This window comes from Kogia breviceps, chromosome 8, assembly GCF_026419965.1.
Source record: "Kogia breviceps isolate mKogBre1 chromosome 8, mKogBre1 haplotype 1, whole genome shotgun sequence".
In the NCBI taxonomy this organism is placed as follows: domain Eukaryota; kingdom Metazoa; phylum Chordata; class Mammalia; order Artiodactyla; family Physeteridae; genus Kogia; species Kogia breviceps.
The window spans coordinates 93,784,445-93,810,011 of NC_081317.1; the positions used below are offsets into that span (position 1 = coordinate 93,784,445).

General features: G+C 37.1%; 1 protein-coding gene across 3 annotated transcripts in view; it reads left to right on the forward strand.

Moving 5' to 3' along the window:
- The window catches only part of INVS (inversin), a 150,408-nt gene that overhangs the window by 65,633 nt on the left and 59,208 nt on the right, over positions 1 to 25,567 (forward strand). For 2 of the 3 annotated variants that reach the window (XM_059070967.2, XM_059070969.2), the window contains exons 4-8: positions 5,719 to 5,892; positions 9,937 to 10,104; positions 14,073 to 14,253; positions 17,020 to 17,129; positions 20,531 to 20,702. In XM_059070967.2, the coding sequence (XP_058926950.1) occupies positions 5,719 to 5,892; positions 9,937 to 10,104; positions 14,073 to 14,253; positions 17,020 to 17,129; positions 20,531 to 20,702 (805 nt within the window). The remainder of the gene's footprint in view (positions 1 to 5,718; positions 5,893 to 9,936; positions 10,105 to 14,072; positions 14,254 to 17,019; positions 17,130 to 20,530; positions 20,703 to 25,567) is intronic. The other variant, XM_067039801.1, reaches the window with a different exon arrangement.

Sequence of the window (25,567 nt, forward strand, 5' to 3'; positions counted from 1 at the left end):
TTGAGAGTTTATAAATATATAATTACATAGATATCATTAGACTTTATAGTAACAGATAATGTTTCTATTATTTCCATTTCAGTTTGTAAATCATGTATCTTTTGGTATATAGGATTTAGAATAAAGTATGGCAGAATGCCTGCCTTACATTTATTTGTGCTATTATACTTATAATATTTCCAGGACAAAATTATACACAAACCTATAAAGGAACAAAAAAATAAATGAACGTTTGGTGGACAATTGTTTTCTCCCCAGCTACCGTGAGAGTAAATTAAGTGCTGAGGACACAGAGAGAACAAAAATGCAAAGAGATTCATCAGGAAACATGTAGGTTTTGAGAAAATATCTAGTCTCTTCAGTGTCCCAGTGGGGAAAATGACTGCTACAGGCAGCCCTATATTCACACTAAAGCCAAGAAAATACTTAGAATTTGGGAGTATTCTTTGCCTTGATATGAGGCTATAGCTTTAGAGGAAGCTGTTTTAGAGAAGTGGCAGGAGCAGGACAAAGATCAAGCCTCAGGACCAGGAAGCTACCCACTGGCTCAGTGGCAGTAACTGTGATACCCCTAGTATCACTAGACATGGGGCTGCGAAACATCATTATAAGTACAGATTCTTATAATGGACCAGGAGCTGGATGTTAGCAGCTATAAGGGTGAGCAAAGAGAAAAAAACAAGACAAAACAAAACAAAAACATAACAGCAAACAATCTTCTCTTTAAAATGAGTCCGCAAACAAAATATATGAAGAAATCTAATGCTAAGAAAGCTACCAGTACCATCATTCAGATCATGAATTCATTCCTAGCGGAAGAACATAAACAAAGCAAAAAGAAAAGCCACACAAAGAGAGAAGATATTTGCAAAACAAGCCAAGAATTCGTATCCAGAATATGTAAATAACTTCTATAGATCAGTAAGAAAAAGACAAATAACTCAGTTGCAAAATGAGTAAACAATGCAAAAAAGCTCTTCACAGAAGAAGAAACAAATAGCTAACAAAGACGTTCCACTTTAAGAAGGGAAATGAAAAGTAAATCCATGGTAAAATACAATTGTATACCCATCATATTGGCAAAAGTTAGCAAGTCTGACAAAACCAAGTGTGGAGAGGATGTGGCGAAACAAGCATTCTCAAACATTACTGGTGGGAGTGTAAATTGGAGTAACTACTTGAGAGAACAATTTCAGCCCAGCAGCTTCAGAAATCCTGGCACATGTACCAGGAGCTATGTACGAGAAAATTCATTGCAGTATTGTTTGTAATAGTGAAAAATGAGAAACATGCTAAATATTCCCTTAGAGAATAAATAAATATAACATTATTTTCATATGACAGAAAGCTTTCTTCAGTGAAAATGTATGAACCAAAGCAATTTGGATACATCTCAAAAATATTGCTTTGAGTTAAAGGTGGCAAGTGATTCATGTAGGGCTACTTATATAAAGGTTGAAAACATGCAAAATAATGCTATGTAGTTTATGAATACATGTATTTGTAAGAAATAAAATGTATCAAAACATTCACTGGAATGAAAACCACCAAGTTCTCCAAAGAGAGAAAAGGTAATAGAATTGGGGAAGGACACAAAGGGAGTATTAACCATATATGTTTCGTTTTACTTCTTAAAAATGAAAAATCTAAAACAAAATATCCAAGTATTTCACTCAAAACTTCCATATCATTGTTATTAAGATTAAATTACTTTTCCTAAAAAAAGGAGTTCCTCTTAGCAAATTGGACGGACAAAAATATGAGCTTAAGTGGCATTTTGAGTTGATTTGTTCCCAGATTCATTTCAAGAGCTGTTCTCCAGGTCAGAGAGCTTTTTCATTCTTTTACCCTTTCAGATATTATACTCCTTTTCATGTATTTGGGGAACATCCAAATGTCGTAATCACTTACATTACAGACAAAAGAAGCTCATGGTGTTAATAATTACAGGAAGATTAAGATGAGGATTATTAGTACCTAACAACAACGGCAACAACAAAAAAACAGAAACTGAGAAACGACATCTTATTCAATGTTTCAGAGACATTAGGAAATATTTTCACATTTCAGTAGCGTAATAGACCTCATCGTATCAGAGTTAATGTCCTTTTAGTGATGAAATCAGGACTTTTTTGTATCTTTAGCTCTCATTTCTGCTCACTTACCACTGGAATTTTCTTAAGAATATACAGTCTTTTGATCTATTATCTCTTTTGCTCTTATACTATTTCCTACCCAATCAGAAATTATAAAAGCAAATTCCAAAACAGTCTTCACCTCAGGATCATGTTCTGTGTGGCCCTAAGATATAATACTAAATTGTTAACTTCCAAATCATCCCCAAAGTATTTGTGTTATAATAAACCTGAAAACTTAAGAAGTCCTAATTTCAAGCAATAGTGAGGAAGTGTTTAGACATTTTGTTTGTTTGCTTTTGTATTGAGGAGGCTTTACGGGAAACAAAGTAGCCTATAACATGTGGCCCCAGGGTCATACAGTCTTCAGGGGGTTATCAAAATAGCTTGCTGCTTCAAACTAGTGTGTTCCTCTTTTCCACTGATATTACCAATACTCTCCTGATTTTAGCTCAGAGGTTGTCTGTCCCCTCTGTTCAGTCTCAGAATTGAGTTTGCATACACTGGGCATTTAAGAAATGCTTGTTCATGAGACCAAGGAGGTTGACCTTGGTCCAAATGGATTATATTGTTTCTAGTCCCAGCATTTGTCGGTAATATCTGATATGTCTCTGTCCTTTGGAATAGAAGAAGCTGGCCTGATCATATAACTGACCCCTCCCCAGGGTACCAGGTAAATTCCTATTGGGTATGTTCTTGTTGGTACTATATCACCTTTATCCGTAGGTAGAGTGTAGACATCTTTCTCAATGTAAAAAAAAATCAGAAAAGCCATTATTTATAACATTCCAACTATTTTTACTTTAACCTTGGTTCTCTCCTTAATCAGTAGCTGAACTATGTATATCATGTTCAGTCAGATCTTTCTATCTACATGCCCTCTGTCATGGGCCATTCTTGGTTCCACTTGACCATTTATGTTTTATTGCCTCCTCCACATTGGAAAATTGTCCATAATAAAGTTAGCAAATATTACTGAACATTTGCTTTGTGTACTGTTTTAAGTACACATACTACCTTTATCATTTCATATGCATGATAATCTCAGGTACTATTATTATTCCTGTTTTACAGATGAGGAAGTTAGAGTCACAGGAAGATACTTTAATTGATATGTAAAAATTTTCCATGATACTTCTGTGAGGAGCAAAGATGAAATCTATGTCAAAGAGCTTTGTAATAAGTAAAGTACAAACAGTTTACTCCTGCCTGCTTTGTAACAAGGTTCAATGGATGTTTGTTGAATGAATGAGTGATTATTACTGAGGTGTATGATGTTTTGTTTAGGTAGAATCCCCAGAATAATGTGAAATGTAAATATACCAAGTACTATGTCTGTAACTCAGTAGCCACCCCCTAACATATTCTAGTTTCCTCCTTCTCCTTCCCATTTCCTCTAAATTTCAAAATCACAATGATTGTCTGATTGAGTATCTTTAAAAGGTCATGATGAATTATTCTGTAATATTTGAAATGTTATGCTCAGAAAGGTCAAACCTTATTTTTTTGATATGAAGTACCACATATGTTTGTGTTTCCTGTGCATTTTTCTCTTTTTTCGAAAGAAAAGATGGCAAGAGATTTAGAGCAGAGTGCCCTCTTGAGGAAATTTTAGCACCTTCTCAAAAACTGGCGTTGGGTGAAATCAGAAAATCCAGATAAATGATGTCCACTGTGAATGAAGCTCAGATAAATAAAACGTTAAAAAGTAATAGTAACCAAATTCCAGATATTTGAGAGTTAATATTCTTAACTGTTATGATCTAATTTAGCAACTGTAAATAAGAATTTTTAAATAAAAACAAAAACCTCTAGAAGATATTTCATTTCCTCTTATTCACTCAGTCCTTCAGGTAATATTTATTAAGCACCTGTTATGTGCCAGGAACCATGCCGAGCACAGTGGTCAACAAAACATAGTCTCTGCCTTCATGATGCTTACTGCTTATGAGGGAAATCTCAGTGAAAGGAAATAAAAACATATGTAACTACAAACTGGGGAAAGTACTTTGAAGGAGATGAAAGGGTACTGCAATAAACAAGAACAAAATAAGTTCTGCTTAGGGTGGTCAAGGAAAGCCTCTCTGAAAGGAAATAAATGAGCTGCATTCATTTGTTTTTCAGTCCATTCCAAGTTTGCCCATCTAGTATAGACAGCCTTATGACCCTTTTCCTAGCCTTGTTCTCCCTTGTCTCTGCCCCAGCCCTGGAGCTGAGTTGAATCCTGTCTTTGCCCCTGTAGGCAAGCAGGCAAGTCTCTTTCTTCCTTCTGCACCTCACTGTTGCTCTAGCTAGTTCCCTTTGCCTTACTTAGAGCCTCACATTCATCACAGTGGGGAACCTGCTCAATCAATAAATGTCTTCCTTGCTAACACCGATAGCTCCTGATAGTAGAACATTAATGCATAGTAAGTATAATACTTAAAGGTCACATTTCCAACAATGTTAAGGATGTAGAGGGTCTCAAAAGATGAAAAAGACAGGTAGCCCTGCCTGCCACTGTGCTTTGAATAGGGAAGGAGAAAATACACATGAAGTAGGCAGAGAACTTGATCATGCAATGCAGTTTGTTCATGTTGACTTTGAAATATCTGTGATACCAAGCATATTGAAGACTCCAATCAGAATTGGAAATATGGAACTAGATCTCAGGAAAGAGCTTAAAAGAACTATTGAATATTTTTCAAGGACTTCAAAGCTCACACAGACATACTATAAAATGGTCTACCTGAGTCCCCACCAGTGTATTACTCTAGCCCTTATAGCTAAACTTCTTTCTCCAGATGGGTTGGTTCTTCCAGATTGGAGGGTTTAACTGGTGTGGAGAGCACTGCCTGCAAGTGGGTGGCCTACAGTGATTTCTGGGTTGGTGTTTGTGTGACCAGATGAGTCTGGGACCTGAACTTTGAGGAAGCTGTTTCTACCTTAGTTGTACCTGTAAATAGCTCCCTTCAAGAAAGCTAACCACCTTTTCCTTATTAACCAAGTGACTGTGAACAAAATATTTAACCCCTTTGAATCTCAATTCCCTCGCCTGTAAATTGGGGTTTTAAATCTCTACTTATTTCACAAAGTTATTATACTTTGAATATAAATAACATGTGCTGTGCTGGTCAGATTGTGCTGAAACTAATACATTCACACATTGTTGCTACTAGATAGCAATTTGGAAAATACACCAAAAGCCATAAAATGCACAAACTCCTTTGACCCAGTTATTTGGTTCCTGATAATTTATTCTATGGAAAAAAAAATGTGAAAAATCATGTACATTGTAGCATTTTCTATTAAAAAATACTATAAGCAATAATAGAATGATTACATAAAATGTCTTGCCTTAAACACAATGAAATATTGACCAGCCACTGAGTAGACTAAATGCATATAGAAAACAGTTGGAAAGAAACAGGAAAAAATAAAACAATTGCTAGAGTAGTAGAATTATAAGTATTTTCCTTTTATTAATTTATCTGAATGTTATTATTCTAGCAGAATAATTAAAATGCTTAAAACATTTTAAAATTTTAAAACATTTTTGGCTCCAAACTAAATTTCTTCTTACTGTCTCTTATTTCTTATTTAGGGAAATTATCGTTTCATGAAACTCTTACTTACACGCAGAGCAAACTGGATGCAGAAGGATCTAGAAGAAATGACTCCTTTACACTTGACCACCCGGCACAAGAGCCCTAAGTGTTTGGCACTTCTGCTGAAGTTTATGGCACCAGGAGAAGTGGATACACAGGATAAAAACAAGGTAATGGACTGTCAAAATCGAAGACAAATAGAGCAGAAAGCAAATGCTTCATTTTATGATGTGAAATCTCAAGGAAGAAGGCCTAAATTACCACTCATGCATGGTAGAACAATTTCAAGTCTCCACACACCCCAGTAAAGTATTTCACTTAAATTCTGTCATTTTATCCTCCCAGCAACCAGGTGTGGTGGGTAGTATCATCTTTTTACATATGGGGAAACTGAAGCTCAAGAAGATTAAAATTCTGCCCAAGATCCAATTGGCAGGACTGGAATTCAAACCAGGCCTTTCTAACTCCAACTCAGTATTTGACTGCTAGTCATGATAGTTGCTAAAGGTAGTTAGATTTGTGGTGGCCAAATGCCCTGGGTAATGTTCTAAGTGCATAGTGCTTTAATGGGCTGGGCTTTGGCATCATTCTTCTTGGATTTCAGTGTAGAAGCCACCACTTGTTCTATGGCCATCGAATTACTTAACTCCTCTATTCCTCAATTTTCTCATATGCAAAAAGGGGATGAAGGGTTGTTGAAGATAAAATGAGATTATATATATGAAATGTTTAGCACAATGCCCAGTACATAGTATTCTGTCAATAAATATTAGCTTAAAATTATTATTATTAGTTCATTTTGATTCTAACATCTGCTCTGGCACTCTTACTAGGATCCATTATCTTCCCTGCTCTTGAGTTTTAACATAGTGTACTCATTGGTCATTGTTTTGATCAACACTCTGATCATTCCTTACAGGAAAAAAATGTGGTCTTTAGTTAGACAAATGCAATCATCCTCTTCCTTTTCATCAGGCGCTTAGTCATAGAGTCTTGCTAACTCCAGCACTCTCATGTAATTAAAACTCTTATAAGTCATTCACTGGGTTTATATTCAATAATCTTTTCATTCCCATCGTGTTCTTTATGTGATTTTTAGATTTTGTTTAGTAGTCATTCACATAACCCAGAGTGCTGAAATCAACTTTTAACTTTATTTTACAACTTGTAAATTAATATTATTCCTAACTCACAGCATTTATAGTGCTAATATTTCACTGAGAATTCCCTGGTGGTCCAGTGGCTGGGACTCTGTCTTTTCACTGCTGAGGGCCTGGGTTCAATCCCTGGTCAGGGAACTAGGATTCCTCAAGCCACGTGGTGTGGCTAAATAAATAAATAAATAAATATTTCACTGAAAAAAGCACAAGACCCATTAATCACTTGAGAAGCTACAACTGTCTTTGGGCTTCATGTCTTCTCCTGTATATTCTATGAACTTCCCGCTGTCTTCCAGTCCCTGTATGTTCTTCTGTTATTGAACAGGGATGGGAGGTTATGCAGTCAGAGAGATGGAAAATGGATCTGCATAGTCCAGGCAGCCACAGAGAAGAAAGAAGGACAAAAGCATAGAGCAATGAGTCTCAAACTATCTGAGGTGAAGGATCGTTTTTTTTTTTAATTTCTAATCTGTCACAGACCAATCATATTATAAAATACATTAAAAATGAACAACAAAAAACCAAACAACTCAATTAAAAAACTGGCAAAGGATTTGAATAGACATTTCTCCAAAGAAGATATACAAATGGCCAATAAGCACATGAAAAGATGCTTAATATAATTAATCACGAAAGAAACACAAATCAAAAACAACAGTGAGATAGCACTTCACATCCTTTAGGATAGCTATTATCACAAAAAAACAAAAATAACAAGTGTTGGTGGGGATGTAGAGAGATTTGAACCCTTGTGCATTGTTGGTGGGAATGTAAAATGATACAGCCGCTGTGGAAAACAATATGGCAGTTCCTCAAAAAATTAAACATAGAACTGCTATATGAGCCAGTAAACCTACTTCTGGTTATATACCCAAAAGAATTGAAATCAGGAATGCAAACAGATATTTGTACATCCATGTTCATAGCAGCGTTACTCAAAATAGCCCAAAGATGTTAACTCACAAAACTCCCAAATGTCTTTTGATGGACAGCTGGATTTTAAAAAATGCAGTATATACATACAGTGGAATATTATTCAGCCTTAAAGAGGAATGGAATTCTGACACATGCTACAATGTCGATGAACTCTGAGGACATTATGCTAAGTGACAAGTCACACACAAAAAGACAAGTATTGTAAGATTCCACTTACGAGGTACCTAGAGGAGTCAAATTCATAGAGACAGAAAGTAGAATGGTGGTTGCCAGGTGACGGGGAGGAGGTGAGAATTGGGAGTTATTGTTAAATGGGTATGGAGTTTCAGTTTGGGAAGATGAAAAAATTCTGGAGATAAATAGTACTAATAGTTACACAATGTGAATGTACTTAATACCACTGAACACTACACTTAGAAACAGTTAAAATGGTAAATTTTATGTTATGTACATTTTACCACAGTCAAAAAAAAAAAAAGAATTACTAGAAAAATAAAATACAAAGATGTAAAAAAATGCAACCCCAAACTTCTTACTGTTAGGTTCAACAGCATAATATATTTCAGTAAATATATTCAGAACAGGGACTTCCTTGGTGGTGCAGTGGTTAAGAATCCGCCTGCCAATGCAGGGGACACGGGTTCAATCCCTGGTCCTGGGAAGATCCCACATGCCACGGAGCAGCTAAGCCCGTGTGCCACAACTACTGAGCCCGCATGCTGCAACTACTGAAGCCCACGTGTCTAAAGCCTGTGCTCCACAATGAGAAGCCTGCTCACCACAACGAAGAGTAGCCCCGGCTCGCCGCAACTAGAGAAAGCCCGCGCACAGCAATGAAGAACCAATGCAACCAAAAATTAATTAATTAATTTTTTAAAAAAGAACAAATATAGGAAAAGAAAAGAACTACAGAAACTGTACATGTTGTTTACTGAAAATGTGGTTTTAGGCGATTAACTGCTTTGATATTTGTGACATTTTTGTTCTGCAGTTATCACTGAACAAAAAGTAATGAGTTAATAACTCTACATGTTAGACGCCTGTAGGTTCACTTTGAATGAATACCACATATTCCAACATTTAAAGTTTTTAATGTGACAAATGAGCTTGGTTCCTGCTGTTAAATGATCTCATTCTAGATTGGATTCATGACAATGCTACTCTCAAGGCATAAAGTATATCTAAACAGTTTCTCTGTGGTTTCATTAATAGTTCTCCTAGGGCTTCCCTGGTGGCGCAGTGGTTGAGAGTCCGCCTGCTGATGCAGGGGACACGGGTTCGTGTCCCGGTCCGGGAGGATCCCACATGCCGCGGAGCAGCTGGGCCCGTGAGCCATGGCCACTGAGCCTGTGCATCCGGAGCCTGTGCTCCGCAATGGGAGAGGCCACAACAGTGAGAGGCCCGCGTACCACAAAAAAAAAAAAAAAGTTCTCCTAATACGGAAACCAGTATGTTGATGAGAATGGCAGAAGAGATTTTTAAAGCAACATTGGCAAATTCAGCATGTTCATTTTTAACTTTATCTAAAAATAAAGCAAGTGTTGCTGTATTTTCAAAATATATTTTAACAATTTATCCTGTAAAATTATATTTAAATTTATCCTTTGATATAAAAAATGGATTCTAGATCCATGATTTCCTATGCATGGATCTTTTCTGATAGATATAATATAAAACCTTCTATCAAATTCTTAAGGTGCTTAGTACAATATCAAGATTATCACTTGCTTTGTTGATCGTTATTCATAAAATATTTTGCTGCGTTTTTCTTTCTCAGTATTATCAGTTATTAGTACTTGATGACCTAAATCCCTGCCATGGTTAAGATGTCAGATTCTGGAGTCAGACTGCCTGGGTTTAAAATCTCTATTTGGTCACTTGCTACCTTCACACCCTTGAGCAGATTACTTATCCTCTTCATACTTAACTTTCCTCCTCAGTCACATACAAATTCAAGAGTACTCATTTCCCAGAGTTGTCGTGATACAGACTACATGAGATAAAATATATAAAACTCTTACGACAGTGCCTGTCACACACTGAAAGTTTGGGAAGAGTTTGTTGTGTTTTCGCTGTTACTGTAGTTATTGTTATTTTGAGAATCTCTCAATTTTGCAGCAAACAGCTCTGCATTGGAGTGCCTACTACAATAACCCTGAGCATGTGAAGCTGCTCATCAAGCATGATTCCAACATTGGAATTCCTGATGTCGAAGGCAAGATCCCACTTCACTGGGCAGCCAACCACAAAGATCCGAGTGCTGTTCATACAGTGCGATGCATTCTGGTGGGTATAATGGATGGCCTTTCCAAATGTATATATACACATAGATATATATACACACACACACACACACACTATATATATACACACATAATGAAATATCCAATATATGCACAAGCATTTATATAACACACAACCAAATTATGAAGCTAAAGAGTATAACAAACATGTGAGCTCATCACCAAGAAATAAAACATTTTAATACTGTTATTTAAGACCACACAGAACTTTCCTGTGTGCCAGTTTCCAAATACATTCTCTCTCCCTGTGCCATGCTCACTCCTGTCCCCCATCAACTGCTTTTCTGAGTTTATATTTATCATCCCTGTCTTTGTTTTATACTTGTTCTTATTAAATAGTAAATAGATGTAAGTGAATATTTCTATAATACATTTAAGATATATAAGGAAACAACAAATACTCATGTACTCATCACTGAGTTGAGGAGCCAAGTACATTACCATTGAAGTTCCCTGGATACCTCCCAGTACCGTTCTTTTCTCTCCTTTCTCAGAGTCAGCCACTATCCTCAGTTTTGTGCTTATCATTCCACTGGTTTTCATTATAGTTTTGACACGTGTTTGTATCCCTAAAAAATATATTGTTTAGTTTTTAACACTTTTGAATTTTATATTCATAGAATCATACTGTATGAATTCTTCCGCAACATACTTTTCTCTTGCTCAGTGTTAAGCTGGTGATTTTATCTATGTTGCTGTGTGTAGCTGTAATATATTACTTTTTATGGCTGTATAGTATTTCATTTTATGAAGATTAAATGACACACATTATTCAGTCTGTTATTGACTGACATTTGGAACTGTTTCCAGTTTTTTGCTATTTACAACAGTGCTGCTCTGAACCTTTTTTAAAAGCATATCTAGGGTATTTAGGGTATGTATTTAACTGGTTGTTGCAGGTGTATAGAAATGCAATTGATAGTTTGGGCCATTAATTATATATTTAACCAACTTGCTATACTTTCTTATTAATTTTGAATATTTAGAAGTATATTCTTTGAGGTTTTCTAATCACTCCTTCCCAAATTCCAACTTACAGGCTATGGTAGTCTAATATTTAGTCCTATTTGCTTATAACACACAAATTAGACTTTAAAAGATATTATTGTTTTATTTGTACAATGAAAATTTATTTCTACTTGTGTGTTAACTAATTTCTTTGCTCTGCATTTCTTCTTGAGTCTCAAATTTTCCTTCTAGAGTTATTATTATCTTACTTCCTGAAATATAATTCTTAGAACTTCCTTTGGTGTAGATCTATGGTGGTAAACTCCCTGATTTTTTAAAAATAAATTTATTTATTTGTTTGTTTTTTGTTTTTTTATTTGGCTGTGTTGGGTCTTTGTTGCTGTGCACGGGCTTTCTCTAGTTGTGGTGAGTAGGGGCTACTCTTCATTGCAGTGTGTGGGCTTCTTTTGTTGTGGAGCACAGGCTCTAGGCACACAGGCTTCAGTAGTTGTGGCACTTGGGCTCTAGAGCTCAGGCTCGGTAGTTGTGTATGGGCTTTGTTGCTCCGTGGCACATAGGATCTTCCCAGGCCAGGGATTGAACCTGTATCCCCTGCATTGGCATATGGATTCTTAACCACTGCACCACCAGGGAAGCCCTCCCTGATTTTATTTGTTAAGAATGTCTACATGTCTACCTTGCTCTTGAATATATAGTTTTCCTGTATACACAGTTCTAAGTAGTTACTTTTCTCAACTCTTTCAGACTGTCATTTTGCTGCTTTCTGCCTTTCATTAATTCCTCTTGAAGAGCCTGTTATTGGTCTATGTCATCCCTTTATAGATATCTTTTCTCTCAGGTTGCTTTTTAAATTTTTTCTATATGGCATACTACAGTTTTACTACGGTTTGTCTAGGTGTGCCTTTTTTTTTTCCTGTTTGGTATACATTCTGATTGTTGTATCTCATTTCTGGAAAATATATAACCATTATCTCTTTAAATATTGCATCTCTTTTATTCTCCCTACTCCTACCTATGGGGTCTCCAGTAATACATATTTTAGACCTTTCCATTTTACTTTCTATGTCTCTTAACTTCTCTTTTACATTTCTATCATCTTGTCTCTCTAATTACATCAGATCTGCCTTCCAGTTTGCCAGGTCTATCTTCAGCTACATCCAATCTCTTGTTTACCCTATTCATTTAGTCTTCAATCTTAGCGATTATATTTTCACTTCTAAAAGATTTACTTGGTGCTTTTTCAGATCTGCCTGATCATTTTGAGAATTTTTGTTCCTTGCTCACATTTTATTTCATTTTTTATTTTCTTACATGTTTTATAGATAGTTATTTATATTCTTTATGTGTTAATTCCAAGATCTGAAGTCTTTGGAGGATGATTCTCACTCATAATATCTTATTTCCTTACAGATTTCGCTTTCTTTTTCTCCCTTATAAATGCGTCTAACTCCTTGGGAGACTCGAGGGCCTAGAATACCATTGTGGTAATATTCTACTTCTTTTTTTGAAGTGTTTATAATACCTTTAATACTCTTTTTTGTAAAATAGTCTGACTGTATATACAGCTCTAAATCTGGGATGGCCCTTCAGAGAGTTCTTAAAATTGGACAAGAGGGCTTCCCTGGTGGCGCAGTGGTTGAGAATCCGCCTGCCGATGCAGGAGACACGGGTTCGTGCCCTGGTCCGGGAAGATCCCACATGCCGCGGAGCAACTAAGCCCGTGAGCCATGGCCGCTGAGCCTGTGCGTCCGGAGCCTGTGCTCCGCAACGGGAGAGGCCACAACAGTGAGAGGCCCGCATACCGCAAAAAAAAAAAAAAAAAAAAAAAAAATTGGACAAGAGAGCTTGGCTTTGGATGTGACCTAATCTGAGAAGGGACCTGACCGTGGGTGAGGTAACTCTCTTTAGCTGAAGCAATTCCAAAAGGATGACAGTAGAAAGTCATTTGCTGGCAGCACTTGCAGCAGCTGGGGAAGTCGGTCCTTTAGTCTTGAAGGGGGACCTAAGCAATGCATCATATCTGCTACAAAGATCCAGTAGAAAAATGAATAAATGTTGTGAACTGTCAATTTAAACTGAATATCCAATAAACATATGATTAAAAAAAAACTGCACCTCATTCATAAAAGAAATACAAATTAAAACATCAGTGAAATACTTTTCATACCTATAAGGGGAAAAATGTTGTAAGTTTGATAATACTAAGTGGTTAATATGTACCAGCATGTGGGGAAATAAAAGCTTTTACACATCGTCATGGATGTGTTAATTAGTACAGCCATTTAGAGAGCAGTTTGACAATACTAGCTGAAGATACAAATATCCTTCAACCCAGCAATTTCCTATCTAGGTGTCTGGGCTAGAGAAAAATCACATGTGCTACAAAGGGACATGTAAAGGAAGTGTGTTCATTGCAGCATTATTGTTAATAGTGGGAAAAAAATGTAAATAACCTAAATATCCCTCAGTAGGAGAATGGTTAACTAAATTGTGGTTTAACAAATGGACTAGTATCATCATAGATACCCAAATGTATTGTGTTGAAATTAAAAATTCAAAAATATAATTTTGAAAGAAAAAATTCAGGGATATGTATGGTATAATATATAAGTATAAATATTGAAAACACACATACAAAATTTAACTATTGTTTATGGAGTATATATATATGAAACAAAAATACAAAACATATGCCTTTAGCTGAATCTGTAAGAGATAAAAAAAGCACATTAGGCAAAATGTTGATCCCTATTTAACCTATTGATAGATGGTACATGTTGTTTATTGTATCTTTTCTGTACTTTTTATAGTTAAATATGAAAATTAATTTTTAAAGATTTAGACTGTATACTTTTTTCTGAATTTATCACTTCTGCTGAGAGAGAATATGTAGGTTTCAAAAATAGCTCAGTTAATACTATGTCAAATGTGATTTAGTAAGGATTCCATGTATGTCTGAGGTCTCTGGTTCCTTAAAAATAGGATGCTGCTCCAACAGAGTCTTTACTGAACTGGCAAGACTATGAGGGTCGAACACCTCTTCACTTTGCAGTTGCTGATGGGAACTTGACAGTGGTTGATGTCTTGACCTCATACGAAAGCTGCAATATAACATCTTACGATAACTTATTTCGAACGCCTCTTCACTGGGCAGCTTTACTAGGTGAGTTGAATGTGAAACCAAGGATCAACAGTAGGAGAAACTGCATGAGTATAGGAAATTTTCCATGGCTTCTCTCCCCGTCAGCTCCCACCTCCTATTTAATTGTTTTAGTTTTTAATTGATATGTGGCACTTTATACCTAAATCCCTCTGTTGTATGCTTAAATTTTAGCAATATAAAATGTATTCTCTGTTATATATTAATTTCAACATCATGTCTTTTCATTTTTATTATAAAAGTAATGCACATTTGTTGACAAATGTAAATATAAAATAATCATCACATTCAATGCCTTTGCTTTTTTGGAGAAGGGCTTTAATTTTATGTGTGTAATTTTATGATGTTTGATTTCCTTTTCATCATATTTCCTGATATGCCTTTGACTTAACCTTTTGGGGATCACTTTTTTAGATGAGAGAGTATATATGTGTATGTGTCTGATTTTTGGCAATCTGAGAGTCTTTCTCTTTTAGTGAAGGAGTTTTACCCACTGATAGTTATTGTTATAAATTGTATAATTTGATCTTTTTTCTGTTATTCTGCTCGTTGAGTATTATTATTGTTTTGGTTTTTTTCCCGATTCCTTTGTTTTCTGCCTTGTGGTGTGTGGATTACATTTGTTGTTGTTTGGTTTTGGATTGCCTAATGTTTTGGGAAGATTTTTAGGTTCTACTAGTAGTTACTTTAAAATTTTTAAGCCTAAGTCAGAGTCCAGAGCAAAACTGTGTCTCTTGATTCCCGTCTATTTAAAATGAGGAATTTAGCACACTTTCACTTATCATTCTTTGGGTATTTATAAATATAATCTGATAGTAATTATTAATTAATATTAATAATTATAATAAACCATTATTATGATGGACTTAGGTTTTGGTTTTTTTTTTTAATTTTTTTTGTGTGTGTGTGGTACGCGGGCGCCTCACTGCTGCGGCCTCTCCCGTTGCGGAGCACAGGCTCCGGACGCGCAGGCTCAGCGGCCATGGCTCACGGGCCCAGCCGCTCCACGGCATGTGGGATCCTCCCGGACTGGGGCACGAACCCGCGTCCCCCGCATCAGCAGGCGGACTCTCAACCACTGCACCACCAGGGAAGCCCTGGACTTAGGTTTTTTTGTTTGTTTTTTTTTTTTTTTTTTTTTTTTTTGCGGTACACGGGCCTCTCACTGTTGTGGCCTCTCCCGTTGCGGAGCACAGGCTCCGGACGCGCAGGCTCAGCGGCCATGGCTCACGGGCCCAGCCGCTCTGCGGCATGTGGGATCTTCCCAGACCGGGGCACGAACCCGCATCCCCTGCATCGGCAGGCGGACTCCCAACCACTGCGCCACCAGGGAAACCCTGGACTTAGTTTTTAAATTACACATTATCTCTTTTTTAAATGATTGCATTCAGTTTTATAGTCAGATTTATAATTATTATTTAGACTTCATTTCAAGGTGCAGTTTCATCCCTTTTCCTCTGCATTCTAGGAGGACTTTGCAAATTTGTCACCACAGCACTAAATTGACTTGTGTTTCACAAGTTCAGCTTTCTTTCTGCCTCTTATAGATTGTATTTTAGGTTATATTTTGATTTCCTTCTCTCATCCATATTTCTTTTTATCTCAGCTTTTTTCCTTTTTATCTCCTTCCATTACCTTTTCATTTTAGATTATTTTCTTCTTAGGATATTCTGTTTCATTTCATAGAGGCCATCTCTTTGCAAAAGTCAAGGATGCCAAACAGTTGCCTGAAATTTTCCTCTGGATCCTTCTCTAGATCATTGTCTGAGGTATGCTCTTCTTCTTTCTGATGGTGTTCCTTTCTCCCTGTCCTAGAGTATGTTTTCATATAGGCTTTTCTGAATTTTTCTCTTTATCTTTCAAATGAGAGATATTTAGATTGACTATATGCATAGATTGCCTTTGATCCTGTTTTTGCCCATTCATGTTATGGAGAACTCCATCTCAAACCATAGCTGGAGAGCAGGTAGACGAGCACAACTCCCACTCAAATTCCTTTTTTTCTGCCTGGCAGTGTATTCTTGCTCTGCTAATGTGGCATCTTCTTCATTGTCTCATTCCCTATACACTGAGGCAATGGCATGTATGAAATTCAGGTTTCCTAAATATACTATTACCAGGCTTATTTATTCTTTGATCCTTTCTACAGTTCTTCACTTGTGGAGACCACATCCACATCCTCCAAAGTGTACTGCAGAGCATGTTTCTCCACTACCACCTCATCATTCTTGCCCACTTGTTTTCTGGGATTTGAAATCACTGCCTAGATGTTAAAAAATTGGGAGAGGGAGGTTAGAAGGGATGGATAGAAGGCCTCAGAGGTCACAAGAGTTTGTATTATAGGTTGTCCTCCTGAATAGCAGAAGAGAACAACCGTGCAGTTCTGACTGATGGTGCAATGGAACGTGGAGCCTAGGGACACTGATGGCTGAGAGGGGCTGGCTTCTAACGTGCCTTCTTCTGTTTTTATAGGCAGTTTTATAAGGTGAATCAAGGGGATGCAGTGAACTGATACCTAATACAGTTTTTTCTCAATCTGGCTATTATAATTAGTCATTTCCTTCCTGGTTGAAGCATTAAGTTTTTAGTGTTGTAAGTTTTTGCCTTTGTGCTACATAATCATATATTTTTGTGAGAAGTTAGAAGAGGCTGCACTGGGCATTGTGAATGCTGGTTTATGTGCTAATGATTTTTCTTACCCCTTCCCTTTAAATAGATTATAAATGAATCAGTCCTTTTATGTGATAACTACCTTGTGTCTGCTTTCAGGCCACGCACAGATTGTCCATCTTCTTTTAGAAAGAAATAAGTCTGGAACCATCCCATCTGACAGCCAAGGAGCAACACCCTTGCACTATGCAGCTCAGAGTAACTTCGCTGTAAGTAAACCATGACAATTATCTTTTTTTATAATTAAATTTTTATTTTGATATAATTGTAAATTCACATGCAGCTGTAAGAAATAAAGCAGCAAGATCCTATGTACCCTTCATTCAGTTCACTCCAGTGGTAACATCTTGCAAAAGTATAATATAATGTCATAAACTGGAAATTGATATTGATATAATCCACTGACCTTATTCAGATTTCACACTGTTACATGTACTCATTTGTGTGTTTGTGTAGTCATACTGTTCACTCTCTGATTCATGTGATAGTCTGAATTTTTATAAAGTTGTTAGTCACATGGGAAGTTTTAAAGACTTTTTATTTTAACTGTTCAGTGTAACATTTTGCTTTACTGTAAGTGTACTTAATCTTTTTTGTTAATTGTAAGTCACTAAAGACAATCTAGTGTTTGGCAATCTATAATTGTCCTGAAGGCAGTGGGCAAGGCTTTAGAACTAGATAGACCCTTGGCTAGAATCCTGACTGTGCCATTTGCTAGCTGTATGACCTTGCATAAGTTCTTAACCTCTCTGAATCTTAGTTTCTTCATATGTAAAATGAGAATAATTATACCTTTTCTTTTAGGATTATTGTAAGGATTAGAGAAAGTTTATGACCAGTGCCTAGTGTAATACTTGGCACAGAGTAGGTATTCAAGAAATAGCATTCATTGTTATTATTATTTGTGCTAATAATTTTGTATATTGTACATCTGAGAAAGCAAAAATATGAATTATTGATATATCCAAAGATGTTAACTATTATTAATAGTTCCTTCCTGCCACCCTTTACAGTTTACAAAGTACTTTCTCATCCATTATGTCTCTCAGTCCAGCCAGCAAAATGATAAAGTCTAGGCTGCTTCAGCCACCGGAATATGAGTGGCCACTAAGAACTAGAGACACATCCAAAGAGGCACACATTAACGCAGTCACAGTGGATTTTGCTGCCTTCTACATGAGAGTGCATAGTGAAACACCTGGTTTCATTAAATTATGAGAATGTTATCATCAGCATAGTATAATTCCATCTTCCTGACCTCCCCAAATGCACTATTGAATACACTGAATTCTTGGATTGAGAAAACATCTTATTTTCCCACTTTTCTTTCTCTCTGATACCCAGAGCAACTATAGCAATCATCCCCCTTCTTGGCATTCCTAAAAATCTATTCTATATATTACCTAAAGTTTTGGTAAACCATTATCTTCTATTATCTCCCAAGATCTCAGAAAAATACAGAGTTTTTGAGGAGGAGTTGATTCTTATTACACATAGATAAGAAATCCAATTGGCCCAGTCTAGTCAACCTATGGAAATCAGAATTCAATCCATATTTCAACATAGGCCTGTGAAAGGACATGTTATCCCTACTTACAGATGGAGAAACCAAGGTTCCAAGAGATTAAATGATTTGCTCAAGACCTTGAACCCAAGTCTTAGACTCCAAATTTAACCTATGTACAGAAACCAGTAATTAAGTAACTGTGCTAATGCAAGTAAGAAAGAACGCTAGAACATTATAGATGTTTGTTCAAATAAACACTTGCTTTAGACAATCTGCCAATTATAGAAATAGTTTTTAATAATTATGCAAATTTTATAGGCTCACTTTCAAGTCCCTTGATCTCCTGGGACTCTCTTAATTCACAAGAGGTTATAATTCTCTTTTTAAAAAACATCATCAACAACAGTCCCATAAAACCCTTGCAAACATTCATCATTAAGAAAACATACTCAACAAAGAAATGCTTGCAAATTATTAAAAGAAACCCCCCAAATCACCAACATTTTAAAATTTTTAAAATTTATTTATTTATTTTTGGCTGCATCAGGTCTTCATTGCTGCACATGGGCTTTCTCTTGTTGTGGCGAGCAGGGGCTACTCTTCGTTGCAGTGTGCGGGCTTCTCATTGCGGTGGCTTGTTGCGGACACGGGCTGTAGTGCGCAGGCTTCAGTAGTTCTGGCACGTGGGCTCAGTAGTTCTGGCTCGCAAGCTCTAGAGTGCAGGCTCAGTAGTTGTGGCACATGGGCTTAGTTGCTCCGTAGCATGTGCGATCTTCCTGGACCAGGGATTGAACCTGTGTCCCCTGCACTGGATTCTTAGCCACCAGGGAAGTCCCCAAATTTAATTTCTTTATTCAAATCTACTTAATAAGGACATAGTCTAGATCCTAAGGAGCACTAAGCTGTAATACCTCAGTAGCTCAACATCTAGTTTTAAGACTAGGAAGCAGTGTGTGTTACAGTGGAAAGAGTGCAGTGATTTAACCCTGCATTCTACTCCTGTTAACTGCTACCAATGTTTATATGACCTTGAGTCTAAATATCATCTGTAAAATGAGGAGCTGGATGAGATGAGCCCTTAAATTTTTTCTTGTTCTGAAATATTAATCATCAACATTTTGTACATTTTTGGCCAACTCACAGCCTCCAGAAATTGTTTTTTTCTGAAACAATTTTATTTCCATTCAAGCAAATGTTCCTATGATCTTCCTAAAAGCTTGTAAGCATCTGAGTTTTGAGGAAAGATGCAATTTTAAATGCTATGAATATTAACCCCCATTAAAATTCTTTGTTTGTTTGTTTTTTAAATTTGGCTGTGTTGGGGCTTCATTTCTGTGCAAGGGCTTTCTCTAGTTGCAGCTAGTGGGGGCCACTCCTCATCGCAGTGCACGGGCCTCTCACTATTATGGCCTCTCTTGTTGCAGAGCACAGGCTCCGAGACGCACAGGCTCCGAGACGCGCAGGCTCAGTAGTTGTAGCTCATGGGCCCAGTTGCTCCGCAGCATGTGGGATCTTCCCAGACCAGGGCTCGAACCCATGTCCCCTGCATTGGCAGGCAGATTCTCAACCACTGCACCACCAGGGAAGCCCAAATTTGTTAAACACTATTAGAATTACTAAGGGTCCTAATTTTTGTATGATTCTATACAGGAAGGACCTTGGATGTAGGAAATGCTGAATAAATATTTGTTTAGATGAACTGAACACTGCATTTCTCAGTAACCACCCATAATTACTTGATAAATGCACTATTTTTAAAAATAGCAACAAAACATACAGTGAGAGAATGTATTATGCTTCTCTGCAGTTGAGTTTTTAAACTTAATTGAGGATGATCATTCTCAATTATTAGAATGTTGAATGAGGGAGTTAGGTTTTATTTTTGAAGTGCTATGAAAACTAAAACCAATGTATAAGGACAGAAGATTGTTATTTTCAATGGAAATTGTAATTTCATTATTCATAAAAAGATAATTTCATTTGATTCAAAAGTAGAGGAAAACATACTTTGCTTCTTAGTGGAAGTCACATATAACACTGGCTTTTTAACCAAAGAAAATGCCACTCTCTTTTCTCAAATTTTTAAATGAAGTTTTCTTACAGGAAACAGTTAAAGTGTTTCTAAAACATCCTTCAGTAAAAGATGATTCAGACCTTGAAGGAAGAACATCCTTTATGTGGGCTGCTGGGAAAGGCAGTGATGACGTCCTTAGGACTATGCTGAGTTTAAAATCTGACATTGACATTAACATGGCAGACAAATATGGAGGTACAGGTAAGAACTGGCAGACATATTCAGTTTGCTTTCATTCAGGCTTCAAAAAGTGTAGATGGTGCTATTTTGCAAAATAGTAAGTTGAAACCATTGTTCCTAATCTAACATTGTTTGACTTTCATCTTAACTTTTTAAGTTTAGGTTGCCAGGACATCACTCCAACGGCTTTATTTCTTCCAACTATTATGGCTAAAATTAGCCTGTGTTTCTACCAAGTGAATCTTGGCGTTTGATTTACAAGCCTTGTTGCTCCTTAGACATGATTGTGGGAATTCTTCTGATCATATATCTTTGTGTAAAAAAGAATGAACCTGCATTTTAAAACTATACATACCTAGCAATTATTAACTATATTTTCAAACATTTAGGGTTACATTTTAGAGAACGCACACATCTAAGTATGTTCTCACCAGTCTCATTTAATATGCTCTTTTCTCAGTTTTGAACAGCATTGCTGCATCCTGAATCTCCCATTTCAGAGTTAACCTCCCATGGCTCTAGAAGCTTCAAAGCTTCAAAAGCTCTTACTAGGTGCTTCCTTTAATCTCTTTTTCTAATAAGAGAGCTTTCTAACTATGTGTTGATTAGTAAGAGAAGTATAAGTTTTTTAACACTCATTGTCACCTTAGAGGTCTCTTCCTTATATACTGCAGTCAGCCCTCTGTATCTGAGGGTTTTGCATCTGCAGATATGGAAGCCTGACTTGTATTCACTGTACTGTACCATCTTATATAAGGGTCTTGAGCATCTTCAGATTTGGGTATCTATAGAGGCTCCTGGAACCAATCCCCCACAGATATCGAGGGACACCTGTATATCCAAATTGCAAGTCAGAAAGAGAAAGAAAAATCACACAACAGCACAATAACACTGAACAGAACAAAACCTCAGCTATGAGCTTCTCAGTGTTATGTTTTTTTATTTGTAGAAACATACTAGAGCTGTTTGCACCTACCTGTTATCCTGGATAAGATCTTTCTTGACCACCGACACTATTGATGTAGCACTTGGGGGACAGAGGGGAATGGAGTTGCTACACCTCGTATCTCCCTCCCTATACCTAGACCATCGCACCTTCTAATTTTTTAAAAAGAGTTTTTAGGTACTCTCAATTTTGATAAAGGCTTTACCTTTTGAAAGTATTGAATATTTCTATACCAATGCTTCATAGTAGACCTTAAGCTTCTTAAGGAGTATTGTACAGACACATAGGACATTGAGTTTATTGACATTGATCTGAATATTTCATTATTTTGTCAGACTTGTATTAGTATGCAGTCTTTATCACTAGCATCGCTCTTTGTTTAACTTTTCATGTATTTTAATAAAGTATGGGCTAGGATACTTGCATTCTGCCAACCAAAGTTGCCTTTCTGATGTGCATCATGGATGGGGTTGAGACATAAATTCCTCTCAAATTCATTCATTCCCTGGGCTCTTTATGCTAAGGAGATTTTATTACGTGTCAGAGATGCCTTCCTGACATTTCTTTTCTATGCAGGTGAATTCCTTTCCATCATCCCTCTACAGAGTTGTTTTCCCTTAATTAAAAATGAGTTCTTATCAATAGCAATATATGGGTATTATTTGGATCTTGATTCAAATAAATCAATTACAAAAAAATTATAAATCTCTCAGGAAAATGTGAGCACTATCTGGATATTTGATATTACAAAACTTTTGTTAATATTTTTTAGGTATGAAAATGGGCCTATCTTTTCTTTGCATGGCTGGGGCTGGGGTTCTGCAAACCACATTCCCTCTTTGCCAGCAGGGGAGTCAGCCCATAGCGGGCAGTACAGGGAGACTGGAAAGCTGGAAGAGGAGCATGGGAGTGCATCTTCCTGTTGGCTTCCTATTCTTGTTTTTGTTTCCCGTTCCTGTCAGCATTACCCTAGTAAGTCTTACACAACAGAGCACTGAGAGCTTGTTCCAGTGGCAACAGTTAATTTCACTTTGCAGTTTTTCCAGCACTCACGGTAGCAGCCAAAGAGCACCCTCCTCAGAGATACCAGCAACAGCCAAGCAAAGCCCCTCCTCTGAGGTCTGAGCTTCAGCTCTGCCGGGTGCCTCTTCTGAGCGTTTAAAGTTGTACTAATTCCATCCTCTTCTTTTTGTTTCCTCAGTCTTAGAATTGCTAGCCGTTTTCTGCATTTACTGCCTCTGTGATACCTTGGGGTTCCCTTTTTGCTTTTTCAGTTCTTCAGTACAAAGGTAGCAATTCTTCATATTGAATTCTATCTGTTAGAGTATATGAGAGATACTCTGACTGATACAGTGGTTGTGTTTAAAAAAAGAATCCTTGTCTTTCGGACATACTAAAATTTTCACAAACGGAAGCATATGACTCTAGAATTTTCTTCAAAAAATCAGAAGTGGGGGAATGGATAGCAGTTAGATGGAACAAGATTAGCCAACACATAATTGTTGAATCTGGGTGACAATATTGAGATCACTGGACTATTATTGCCTTTACTTTTGAATATGTTTGAAATTTTCCATAACAGAAAGTTATTGAAAATAATTTTTAAAGCTCCTAGGTAAACTTGTGGTACTTTTTCAAAGGGGGAGCAGCAACAGTAGTCTAAGATTGTTTTAAAATAAATGAAAATAGTCAGAATGGGGAATTTCCTTTAATAAGATCATTAATTCTATCTTATGCTTTATTGAAATTTTGTCTGTTTTTTAAAAAATTGACATTGATATTTGTCTGAATAGTATCTGTTGCATACTTGAAGCCACATTACATAATTGTAGAATTTCAGAATTTCAAAGTACCTTAAAATTAAATCTAGTCCAGGGTTTTCCAAACCATGTTCTTCAGAACAACACGTTCCTATAGAGGTACCTGAAATGTTGCTGAGGGGTAAATGCTTAAGTGGGTAACCCTCTACCCCTACTTTAGTCAGAACCACTCAACTCTTAACTATTTTATATGTTGGATGTCGTATAAAATTTCATCTGGGAGAAAAAAAACATTCTTATGCTCTTAAATGTGAAAATCACAGAACTCTCACAGATATATCATGCCTTAATTTGCCTTATAACATTCTCACCAGTGTTTTCCACCAGAGACATCTCCCCGGTGTCTTTTAGCCTCTGGCTGAACAGCTCCAATATAGAGAACCCATTACTTCCATCTTAATCTCACTCTATTAGGATGCGCTTCCTTACACTGAGCCAAAATTCGTCAAACTGAATGTTCCACTCTGTGTTGTCTTCCATATGACACACTTCAGACTTTTGAAGTCTCTCACACACAGCTGAATTTTGTCTAGGCCCAACTAACACTCAGCCCTTTAGGTCAGGCTTTTCAAACTCAAGTACGCATGAGAATTACTAGGGGTGTTCCCAGACTAGATAGAGATCCTACATCAAAGCCTGTCAACAAGTCCTGTTGACTCCACCTCCAAAATATAATCTAAATCTTGCTGCTTCTCTCCATCTCCATTCCTGTCACCCTAGTTCAAGCCACCACTGTTTTCACCCAGTCAACTGCACCAGTGTTAACTGGTCTCCCTGCTTACACTCTAATTTACTATAATGCGTTCTCCAAACAGCTAGAGTGATCTGTTGAAAGCATAAATCAAATATCACTCACCTACGTAAAGCCCTTCAGTGTCTTCCATCACTCTGACCTGTACGGCCATTTATGATCTGGCCTTTTCTACCTTTCTGACTTACCCCATTCTCACTCATTGTGCTGCAGCTTCTTTGCCTTCCTTAAACACATAGATTCATTCCTATCCCTGTACTCATTGTTCTCTTTGCCCAGACTACTCTCCCTTGAGATCTCTGCTTTGCTGTCTCTTTTGTATGATTTACTCTCAACTTAAATGTCAGCGCCTTAGCAAGGCTTTCCCTAACCACCAATCAAAAGTAATCCCCCAGTCACTCTATATATCAAAATACTTTTTACTTCTTTAATTATACCACCCATCACCATCTAATACTTAAATGTTATTACTTCGGTGTTTTTGTCTTGTTTTGTTTTGCTTCCTCTATGAGAATATAACCTTAGCTATCTTGTTCCCTGCTGAATTCCCAGCATTCTATTAGTTCCCAGTCTGCAATAGCTTCTCAACAAATCCCCAGGAATCTGCATTTCATAGGCATCCCAGGTTTGGTCCATGGATCACACTTTATGAAAGAAACATTATCCTAGACAGTATAGAGCCATAATCCTTAGAAAGAATTGGCCCAGGCCTCTAGACAGTTATCCTGAAAAATTCAGAATTTAGAGAATGATGAATTAAATAGAATTTCAAGAGTAATCTAAAGAGTGATGACAGGGCTTCCCTGGTGGCGCAGTGGTTGAGAATCCGCCTGCCGATGCAGGGGACACGGGTTCGTGCCCCGGTCCGGGAAGATCCCACATGCCGCGGAGCGGCTGGGCCCGTAAGCCATGGCCGCTGAGCCTGCGCGTCCGGAGCCTGTGCTCCGCAATGGGAGAGGCCACGACAGTGAGGCCCGCATACCACAAAAAAATAAATAAATAAATAAATAAATAAAAATAAAGAGTGATGACATAAGCACTAGAGTGGAATAATGTAGGCAGGGATCCGCGTAACATGAAACTCACACATAGTCAAAATTACTCTTTCAAACCCCGTACCAGAGAGGAGGCTACATTCCATCTCACTTTTTTCTCCAATCTTGAAATGAATTGCTGTTTTTGAAATTGGGCCCTGAGGAAATAGCTGGCTTGCTTTGGAGCCATGTGGTATGAAAACTGCACTCAGTGCAGTAAGATACACATACTCTCAGTACCATGTGGGTACACAGACCAACTGCAGGAATAGCACAGGTAACCAACTGAAGGAACAGTAGATTGACGGTCCCGTCACACAACCCCTCAGAGACAT